General features: G+C 30.6%; 1 protein-coding gene across 1 annotated transcript; it reads right to left on the reverse strand.

Moving 5' to 3' along the window:
* Nucleotides 1-4,875: 4,875 nt before the first annotated feature.
* Nucleotides 4,876-8,009, reverse strand: LOC134695587 (heat shock 70 kDa protein 14-like). The gene is made up of 5 exons (XM_063556899.1): nt 7,965-8,009; nt 7,788-7,907; nt 6,760-6,924; nt 5,935-5,993; nt 4,876-5,361 (listed from the first exon to the last, which is right to left on the reverse strand). The coding sequence occupies exons 1-5, from the start codon at nt 8,007-8,009 to the stop codon at nt 5,283-5,285; spliced, it is 468 nt and encodes a 155-aa protein (XP_063412969.1). The 3' UTR covers nt 4,876-5,282.
* Between the last annotated feature and the right edge of the window lie 3,486 nt (nt 8,010-11,495).

Below are 11,495 nucleotides of genomic sequence, written 5' to 3' on the forward strand. Positions count from 1 at the left end.
TTAACCACAAAACGTTAATTTCTAATGTGTAAAACATGTTTGCCCTGCATCAATGAAGACTGAAAAATATTTACTGAAACAGGCAATTCAAATCAACATTTACTGAGGTGTATGGAGACGAGGTTGTTCTGTGTGATAACTGTAGGACATTATATTGGAGGGTGAGTAATTAACCACAATAACAATACACAAACCAAAACAGATCTATCAATTACGATTAAAGACTTTTTTTCAAATTTCATTTAAATAATTGACTGATAATGACATCTTTGTTTCTATTCATTTTTTTTATTATTTGGAATGAATAATAGATTTTTATATTGGGTAGAAATCTGTTGTTGAAGACTGTGTGCTGGCCTCTAGATGTCATTTAGTTTTTTTGTATTGTTGGATTCTCTTATGGCACATAACCAAACATTTCCCTTTTTCATTAAAGTGTTTATGTTGTATCAGATGTTCAATATTGTAGAAGATTAGGTAGTTCACTGAAATATCTTTTTGTTTTCTTAAAAACATATACTTAAGATATGCATATAGTATCATTAACTTAAAGGTCTTCCCTTTTTCTATAAGGATAGACCTTACTGTATTTCTTATGATTATTATTATTTACCTTTCCACCAAACTTTAAAGAAGAAAGTACGTGACACGTTGAAATGATATAAGGTATCTAGTTTTGGTTGACCAAAAGCTATCTTGTGGTGAGGGCACGACCCCGTAACATTACCTTTATAGCGGTTATCTCCCCTAACACAGAAAACCTTGTTATCATTCTAACTCCATAACCATAATAGGTAGAAAAAAAACAAAGGGTGGAATTTGTTCAGGAACAGACTCTGGTTCTTCGTTACATTTTGATTGAAAAGATTCAACACCTCATTGGTAGGGTTATCCCCCTTTGAAAATTATCCAATGTCAGTTGGCCACTAAAACTCAGAAACTGTTGAAAGTTGTAGCCACCTAGGATCATCAATTCCGAGACCATGAAAATTGACCTAAGGTCAAAGGTCAAGGTCATGACCTTGCTTGTTTTCGGGTTTACTGAATAACCATAAAAGATGGCTGATAAATGTAACGGAGAAATGTGTGTCTTGTCGAGATCTACATTTGTTATGGTTTAAAATTAGTGGACCGACTGTTATGGAACTAGGGCACCAAAACTGTTTTTAGGGTCGGAAATGATGATTGTTTGCTTATAACTCAAAAGTGATTAGAGATAGAAAGAAGTTCTGAATTGCAAAAATGTTCAGCATAATAAGATCTACAAAGTTAGGTCAAGGTCAGAGGTCAAGTCCCTAACAACGAGATAAAACACCTTAGCAACCATATATTTTTGAACTTGGAAAGCTATGAATAATATAAATATGAAATTTTTAATACTGGAGATTACATTTCTGTCCCTAGCAACCACATATAAGTCCTTAGCAATCACTTATTTTTTAAACTTTAAATACTATGAATAGTACATATGAAATTTTTAATACTGGTACATGTAGTAATATTTTTATCCTTAGCAATGATTTTTGTCCTTAGCAACCACTTGTTATGAACATAAAAGTCCTTAGAAACCATATGCTTTTTTAACTAAGAAGGCAATTAATAAAAGAAAAAAAGGAAAGACCTTTCAATTGTTCATGAACAATTGACTTTTTTATTGGTTTAATTTTTCTTTCAGATAAAAGGACATCAATGTTTCAAACCAGATATGGCTCCATCAAAGTCTTCAATAACACCTGAACAATTTGTCAATATGTTCACACTTTGGTGAATTTGAATAAACACATCTGGTGTTTACTCGAGTCTACAACAAACTTTTTACATGTAGTTACAGACTATCTATAATGTTGAAATGGAAAGTAATAATTCATCATGAGATGTGCACTTGATAGAGGAGTGGTAATCAGTGATTATGATAGTACTTTTCATTCTACATCACCCAATTGCTGTAATTTTCAGCACTATCATTATGTATGTATTTTGTTTCTCTGTATGTTTGTTTGTTAGGGTTAATCGCAATATTCAGTGCTTTGGCTTTGCCATGGAAGTCAGCAGTTTCTATTAGTTGAAGAAAAAAGATCTATGGTAGGAAAATCTGTACTCCTGAGTCAGTAACAATGTCCACACTTAGCCATGAACAGGGTTGGAAGTCATAACCTTGTTGACAAAGTTATGATCAAAATAGTTGAACTATTTAGAATGCTTGACAACAAGACCCATCGTTATTATGCAATTAAACTCTTGTTTTTAACAAACTTAACATTGGTAAGGGAATAAAGGAATAAAAAATTGTATGCTTCCAACCATTAAGAAAAATATATTTTCAAATATCTGATAGAAATATTTCATAAATTTTTAAAATATATTTGAAACTCTAATTTGAAGATCCAATTTGACTTTAATAGACCTCCTGAAAATTACTTTATTCGGGAAAAACTGTCAATATTCAGCTAAATTAAGAAAGAGCCTTTTAACAATTTCCTTTTTGTCATCAAGTAAGATAATAACTTAATACATTTCTTGTTTAAAGTGTTTTTGTTATTGTGAATCAAAAGGCGTAACTATATATACATAAAAAATCTATTTTAATGCATTTATTGATCTGAAATCTTTATATTGAGTACTAATAAATTAGAACTTGTGGTTATTCATTGTTTTAATTGAATAATAATGGTGTACTGGATATGTTAAAGGGACTCCAATGAAATGAAGTACTAAAGACATAAAAGTGAAAATCTGCAAGCTATTATTGTTAGAACTATGATTACGTAGATTTAAGGTAGCACAATACAAAGATTTTTTCACTTCCAATCATTAACCTTTGAAATGCTGTAACTTTCTTATGAATGCATAGAAAATAATAAAAGAGGTATATATAGATAGATGAAAGATTAATCTTTTAAATGAATGCAATATTTTTATTATGTAATCATTATGTAATCAATTATTATGTAATTAGCGGCAAAATCTGGGTAAGCTCACTCAAATGAATTTAGCTCTATCATCTCTTTAACTATACAAAAAATTTTAACGAAATCTTAATCAACACATCATGGGCTTCAAAAGGGTGTCTCAAATTGTCTCTATGGTGTTCCATTCTCTCATAAATCTCTAATTAGTGTAAACATCCTATCCACATAAAAGAAGATAATGTTTAATTAGGTGTAAAATTTGTTCTATACATTCTATCTGAAATCTGAGACACCCTTTTGTAGATAATGGCCATAGGAACAACATATAATAAAATAAACCCTCTAGGGATACCTATGCAGAAGCTAATTTCATTTGAAAGTGGAAATTTGGTGAAAAATATTTAAGACACAGTTAACATTATAATTGGTTACATAATTGTTGCATAATACTAACATTGCACTAATTTGAAAGAGTAATCTGTTAGCTATCCAAAACTACCACTTTTATAAATTTTCAAGCATTATTAAGAAAGTTACAGCATTTTAAAACTTGGGAGTTGGAGTTATAAAATCTTTGTATTGTGCTACCTTAACGTTGTAAACCTTTAAACCATTATATGTGAATTTCTTATCATTATTTCTTACCTACAGAGGCTTCAGGATTTTTAGTGTGTTATTAAATCTTTTCAGAATATTGTTTTTTTTATATACTTTGATTGTTAGATATGCAATCATTTCATTTTAATCAGTTGCTAAACAATGATATTGAGGTTAAGAACAATCAAACTTTAAAACATAAGAAGCAAAAAGGTAAACAAGGTATGAAATATCAAAATCTACCTTTAAATATACTTATCCCCTACTTTTGTTTGGATTTTGAAGTGACTGTCATAGAAGTTAGAGGTTTGGTTAACTTTAAAACCAGGTTCAATCCACCATTTTCTTAATTAGAAATTGCCTGTACGAAGTCAGGAATATGACAGTTATTGTCCATTTGTTTGACGTGTTTGAGCTTTTGATGTTGCAATGTGATGAGGGACTTTCCTTTTTGAATTTTCAGGGAGTTCAGTATTTTTGTGATTTTACTTTCTACTGCACATTCAACAGTTTATCACACACAAGACAGTAAGCAATCAGAACATTCCCACCACCCAACTCTTGGATTTACAAAAGATCTATCATTTTCCTATCAACTAGAGTTTTTAAGATATATTAGACAACTGTTTAACCCTAACTACTATTTTTTATTTATTTTGTACATGTTGGTTTATTTGGTCGGGTTGTTGTCTCTTTGACACATTCCCCATTTCCATTCTCAATTTTATTATAGATTTTAATATCATTCACAAACTTAAATCAAAACACATATTCGTTTATTAATGACAACAAAATTTGAAAAAAGAATGTAAATTAAATGTTACAGAATTGAAATTTTGAGTAGCCAAACTTTCAAATTTGAGCTGGCAGTGAATGAATTTTTCTATTATTTAAAAGATATTGAAAAGAAGAAGTGATTTGTGTTATCAACACAGATACCCCTTGTATCAAGTTGATGAGCAAGTTGGATGAGAAAGGCATGTTCATCTGAAGCTTGATAAAAAAAAATCAGAGAGGTCAGTTTCATATTTTCTGAAACTTTGTGCAACAATATGTAAATATTTTGTCTACAGTCAGTTGATCAGTGATGAATGTGAAAACACAATAGCTAATATATGATACTCACAATGAAGCTCCATACCAAATATTACAGGAAGATATGAACCTGAATCATGGATCCTTAAGATAATGGGACAAACGGATGGAAGGACTGATGTATATAAGGTCTGCCAAACAGGCAAACAGAGGTAAACCAGCAAGCCACCTTACTTCAAAATGGATGTTTAACCAAATTTCAGGAAGCTCTGATTAAAGGCCTGATGAAATAAGAACGAACATTTATCTGATGGACACACAGACAGAGTTAAAGCAGTATATCCACTTCTTTAATACAGAGATATAATATTGGTGAACATGATACTGAACCAGTAACTGTGTAATTAAAATGTTGCAGTAAAATAAGAATTTATTGGTCCTGGTACTGGGTATAATCAAAACAATAAAAACATGATTTTGGTCTTTCTTTATATTTCTTTCAGTTATCTTTTCTATAGCTCTTATCTTTATAAGTCAGTATCGTATAAAAGTACTAAACATGAGTGTATCACTAGTATAATCCATTAGAATAACTTTGGGGAAATAAAACTTTGTATAAAAAGAAGAATATCATTAACAAACGTAATACTGCAATCCTCATACAACTGTCAATCAGATGGATCTCCATCAAACCAATAACTTATAATATATAATTGTAATGTTTTAATCATCAGCGGCTTGTCAACTTTGAACTTCTACTGTTATTGAGACTGTCTTTTCTGAACTTGCTTCTTTACATGTAACATGTAATGATCCGTCCCTGAAAAAAAAGATAAACCATTTGTAAGGTTTGGTGATTGAGTGATACAACATATCTTTTATTACGCTATTCATCTTGCCATATCCTATATTTGATATTTCTACACAATTTCAGGCTTTCATATAGGTAGCTATAATGTTTTAATCCAAAATTATCCATAAAATCTGTGTCTCACATTTTTTATTTTCTAAAGAATGTTTTCATTTTTTTACCAAAAATTTGAACTGTCAGACCTTTATTTATCATCTGTTCTGTTCGCCCCCATCACTTAAGGTATATATTAACTTTTACCAACTGAAGTCAGAATACAGAAAACAGAAAGCTTGCAATACACATCAGATTATGTGAACTAAAACTGCCTTAAACACATATTTTTCAAAAAATTCCTAGTATGTACTATTAATATACATATCTAATATTATTGGGTTGATGTTTAGAGGAGTTCTATTAATATACATATATATTTTTACAGACAGAATTTTAAATTGTTGACTCCACTGAATATCATTTTTCATGTAATTGCAAGATAATGGTCAATACCTTCTGAGATGGCATACTATTGATACTACTTACCTTCTGAGATGGAATACTATTGATACTACAGCTGATTTGGGTAGATCCTGCATCACAAGCTGAAATAATTCAAAATGGAAAACTCAATTTTATTGATTACAATATATTATCGCTATTTTGTGCATTTTTCCTTTGATCTTTTTTTGTGATAATTTTCATATCATGCTACTCGCTTGAGATGGAAAAATTATCGCTAGAAACTAAGGACGCCACGTGCGTTGTTAACGAAATTGATATTGAAATTGACAACGTCGTCATAGGTAAAATAGCGATAAACAGATTATCATTGGTCATCTCAACTCGATTGCTTTTCTCACTTTCGCTGTTCTAGCTCAAGCGAGAAAATCATTCTCGTTGAGATAATCAACGATAATCTATAATTACAGGCCATTTTTTTAAAAACTTCAACAGTTTTACATATAATCTTAATATATCATATCTTTGCTGTTTGAATATAATAGACAGTGATTTAAGTCATATGCTAATGATTTACTAACATTTGATCTGTATTTATTAGGTTTGCAAAACAGTTAAGAAGAAAAACACAAACATTTTTGTATAGGCATTATTTTTATTTTTGTAGGATACTAAATGTATTAGTGATTGATTGGAACTGTGTTTAAAAAAAGTGGGGGTGGGGTGGGGGGGGGTGGGGGGGGGGGTCATTAGGAACTCCAGCTTCTAAATCAGTACTACATTTTAACTTATGCTATTGCTTGATGTGTAGAAAAAAATATTTTTAAATTATGATATAGTAGTTGGTTTTCAACGTTACGATGTATGTATATTCAACTTTTTAAACTAGTATTAAGCATATATACATACTTTCCCAAGATCTGCATCTACAGAGTTATTATTACTACATTCACACAGTTCTAGTTTGAAAGATGTCTGGTTACTTGGTAAGGTGACAGTTTCATGTTTTCGACATGGAAATGGTGTTAAAGCTGGAAAGACTGGATAAAGTTGGCATGTAGAGTCACTAGCTACCTATAAACAAACGATGTTAAATCATACAATGTACTATATTTGGTAAAATCATGAGACATGTCACGGGAATATTTTTTTTGTAAACAGCAACTGTAATCTGTGTTTCAGTAAGAAAATTTCACTGTCAGAGGTTATTTTTAATGCAGAAAACTTTAAGCTACTACCATTTTAAGACACGCTTTTACTTTAACTTCTACTACTGATCAAGTTCAAAATTTTGCATGAATTTTATTTGGTTGATAAAAATTTAAAATTCTTTGCAAGAATTGATGAACTAGTGTTAGCTCTACAAGCATATAAACAAACACCCAAGGAATATATTCTCTTCATATTGTGTTAATACTTATTTTGAGTTTATTTTCTTCAGACATTAATGATGTATCATATAAAGCCTGTATTTTGTTTGATGTTTAATCCCTTTTAAAAGATGTGCTCCTGCTATCATCCATCTGCATGTTATTCCAAGTGTTTTTACTTCTATAGGAAATTCTTAGCATGATTAACAATACTGAGAATTATGTTATAAATTTCTATATAATTCATTTTTCGAAATTATGTCACGACAAGGTTGGCAAAGTATTACCCTCCCGGGACCTGGATTTTCCCGGGTTGGGTAATACTCCCTGAAAAGTCATGTGGATTTCAATAAATTTTCCGGGGAATCGTGTCTTGTCAGTTCACTCTCTTCTTATTCAGCTGAAGTCATATATATGAATTTAGAACCTCAATTCAAATGTCACCTCTCGTATAAGGCAAGTTGTCTCTGGCCCAAAGAGTGATCTTCCCACACAGTTTTGACTGTATAAGAATTAATGTAAATATAATCAGTTGTTTTGTAAAATACTATATACTCATTTACTTACCTTTACACATATAGATTTTTTCAAACATTCAACTTCACTTTGTTCAAAATTCACTTTTATATCAGTTTCATCACTTCCCGTAAGTATAGCTACGTGACACGTTGAAATGATATAAGGTATCTAGTTTTGGTTGACCAAAAGCTATCTTGTGGTGAGGGCACGACCCCGTAACATTACCTTTATAGCGGTTATCTCCCCTAACACAGAAAACCTTGTTATCATTCTAACTCCATAACCATAATAGGTAGAAAAAAAACAAAGGGTGGAATTTGTTCAGGAACAGACTCTGGTTCTTCGTTACATTTTGATTGAAAAGATTCAACACCTCATTGGTAGGGTTATCCCCCTTTGAAAATTATCCAATGTCAGTTGGCCACTAAAACTCAGAAACTGTTGAAAGTTGTAGCCACCTAGGATCATCAATTCCGAGACCATGAAAATTGACCTAAGGTCAAAGGTCAAGGTCATGACCTAGCTTGTTTTCGGGTTTACTGAATAACCATAAAAGATGGCTGATAAATGTAACGGAGAAATGTGTGTCTTGTCGAGATCTACATTTGTTATGGTTTAAAATTAGTGGACCGACTGTTATGGAACTAGGGCACCAAAACTGTTTTTAGGGTCGGAAATGATGATTGTTTGCTTATAACTCAAAAGTGATTAGAGATAGAAAGAAGTTTTGAATTGCAAAAATGTTCAGCATAATAAGATCTACAAAGTTAGGTCAAGGTCAGAGGTCAAGTCCCTAACAACGAGATAAAACACCTTAGCAACCATATATTTTTGAACTTGGAAAGCTATGAATAATATAAATATGAAATTTTTAATACTGGAGATTACATTTCTGTCCCTAGCAACCACATATAAGTCCTTAGCAATCACTTATTTTTTAAACTTTAAATACTATGAATAGTACATATGAAATTTTTAATACTGGTACATGTAGTAATATTTTTATCCTTAGCAATGATTTTTGTCCTTAGCAACCACTTGTTATGAACATAAAAGTCCTTAGAAACCATATGCTTTTTTAACTAAGAAGGCAATTAATAAAAGAAAAAAAGGAAAGACCTTTCAATTGTTCATGAACAATTGACTTTTTTATTGGTTTAATTTTTCTTTCAGATAAAAGGACATCAATGTTTCAAACCAGATATGGCTCCATCAAAGTCTTCAATAACACCTGAACAATTTGTCAATATGTTCACACTTTGGTGAATTTGAATAAACACATCTGGTGTTTACTCGAGTCTACAACAAACTTTTTACATGTAGTTAGAGACTATCTATAATGTTGAAATGGAAAGTAATAATTCATCATGAGATGTGCACTTGATAGAGGAGTGGTAATCAGTGATTATGATAGTACTTTTCATTCTACATCACCCAATTGCTGTAATTTTCAGCACTATCATTATGTATGTATTTTGTTTCTCTGTATGTTTGTTTGTTAGGGTTAATCGCAATATTCAGTGCTTTGGCTTTGCCATGGAAGTCAGCAGTTTCTATTAGTTGAAGAAAAAAGATCTATGGTAGGAAAATCTGTACTCCTGAGTCAGTAACAATGTCCACACTTAGCCATGAACAGGGTTGGAAGTCATAACCTTGTTGACAAAGTTATGATCAAAATAGTTGAACTATTTAGAATGCTTGACAACAAGACCCATCGTTATTATGCAATTAAACTCTTGTTTTTAACAAACTTAACATTGGTAAGGGAATAAAGGAATAAAAAATTGTATGCTTCCAACCATTAAGAAAAATATATTTTCAAATATCTGATAGAAATATTTCATAAATTTTTAAAATATATTTGAAACTCTAATTTGAAGATCCAATTTGACTTTAATAGACCTCCTGAAAATTACTTTATTCGGGAAAAACTGTCAATATTCAGCTAAATTAAGAAAGAGCCTTTTAACAATTTCCTTTTTGTCATCAAGTAAGATAATAACTTAATACATTTCTTGTTTAAAGTGTTTTTGTTATTGTGAATCAAAAGGCGTAACTATATATACATAAAAAATCTATTTTAATGCATTTATTGATCTGAAATCTTTATATTGAGTACTAATAAATTAGAACTTGTGGTTATTCATTGTTTTAATTGAATAATAATGGTGTACTGGATATGTTAAAGGGACTCCAATGAAATGAAGTACTAAAGACATAAAAGTGAAAATCTGCAAGCTATTATTGTTAGAACTATGATTACGTAGATTTAAGGTAGCACAATACAAAGATTTTTTCACTTCCAATCATTAACCTTTGAAATGCTGTAACTTTCTTATGAATGCATAGAAAATAATAAAAGAGGTATATATAGATAGATGAAAGATTAATCTTTTAAATGAATGCAATATTTTTATTATGTAATCATTATGTAATCAATTATTATGTAATTAGCGGCAAAATCTGGGTAAGCTCACTCAAATGAATTTAGCTCTATCATCTCTTTAACTATACAAAAAATTTTAACGAAATCTTAATCAACACATCATGGGCTTCAAAAGGGTGTCTCAAATTGTCTCTATGGTGTTCCATTCTCTCATAAATCTCTAATTAGTGTAAACATCCTATCCACATAAAAGAAGATAATGTTTAATTAGGTGTAAAATTTGTTCTATACATTCTATCTGAAATCTGAGACACCCTTTTGTAGATAATGGCCATAGGAACAACATATAATAAAATAAACCCTCTAGGGATACCTATGCAGAAGCTAATTTCATTTGAAAGTGGAAATTTGGTGAAAAATATTTAAGACACAGTTAACATTATAATTGGTTACATAATTGTTGCATAATACTAACATTGCACTAATTTGAAAGAGTAATCTGTTAGCTATCCAAAACTACCACTTTTATAAATTTTCAAGCATTATTAAGAAAGTTACAGCATTTTAAAACTTGGGAGTTGGAGTTATAAAATCTTTGTATTGTGCTACCTTAACGTTGTAAACCTTTAAACCATTATATGTGAATTTCTTATCATTATTTCTTACCTACAGAGGCTTCAGGATTTTTAGTGTGTTATTAAATCTTTTCAGAATATTGTTTTTTTTATATACTTTGATTGTTAGATATGCAATCATTTCATTTTAATCAGTTGCTAAACAATGATATTGAGGTTAAGAACAATCAAACTTTAAAACATAAGAAGCAAAAAGGTAAACAAGGTATGAAATATCAAAATCTACCTTTAAATATACTTATCCCCTACTTTTGTTTGGATTTTGAAGTGACTGTCATAGAAGTTAGAGGTTTGGTTAACTTTAAAACCAGGTTCAATCCACCATTTTCTTAATTAGAAATTGCCTGTACGAAGTCAGGAATATGACAGTTATTGTCCATTTGTTTGACGTGTTTGAGCTTTTGATGTTGCAATGTGATGAGGGACTTTCCTTTTTGAATTTTCAGGGAGTTCAGTATTTTTGTGATTTTACTTTCTACTGCACATTCAACAGTTTATCACACACAAGACAGTAAGCAATCAGAACATTCCCACCACCCAACTCTTGGATTTACAAAAGATCTATCATTTTCCTATCAACTAGAGTTTTTAAGATATATTAGACAACTGTTTAACCCTAACTACTATTTTTTATTTATTTTGTACATGTTGGTTTATTTGGTCGGGTTGTTGTCTCTTTGACACATTCCCCATTTCCATTCTCAATTTTATTATAGATTTTAATATCATTCACAA

Source organism: Mytilus trossulus, chromosome 1, assembly GCF_036588685.1.
Source record: "Mytilus trossulus isolate FHL-02 chromosome 1, PNRI_Mtr1.1.1.hap1, whole genome shotgun sequence".
In the NCBI taxonomy this organism is placed as follows: domain Eukaryota; kingdom Metazoa; phylum Mollusca; class Bivalvia; order Mytilida; family Mytilidae; genus Mytilus; species Mytilus trossulus.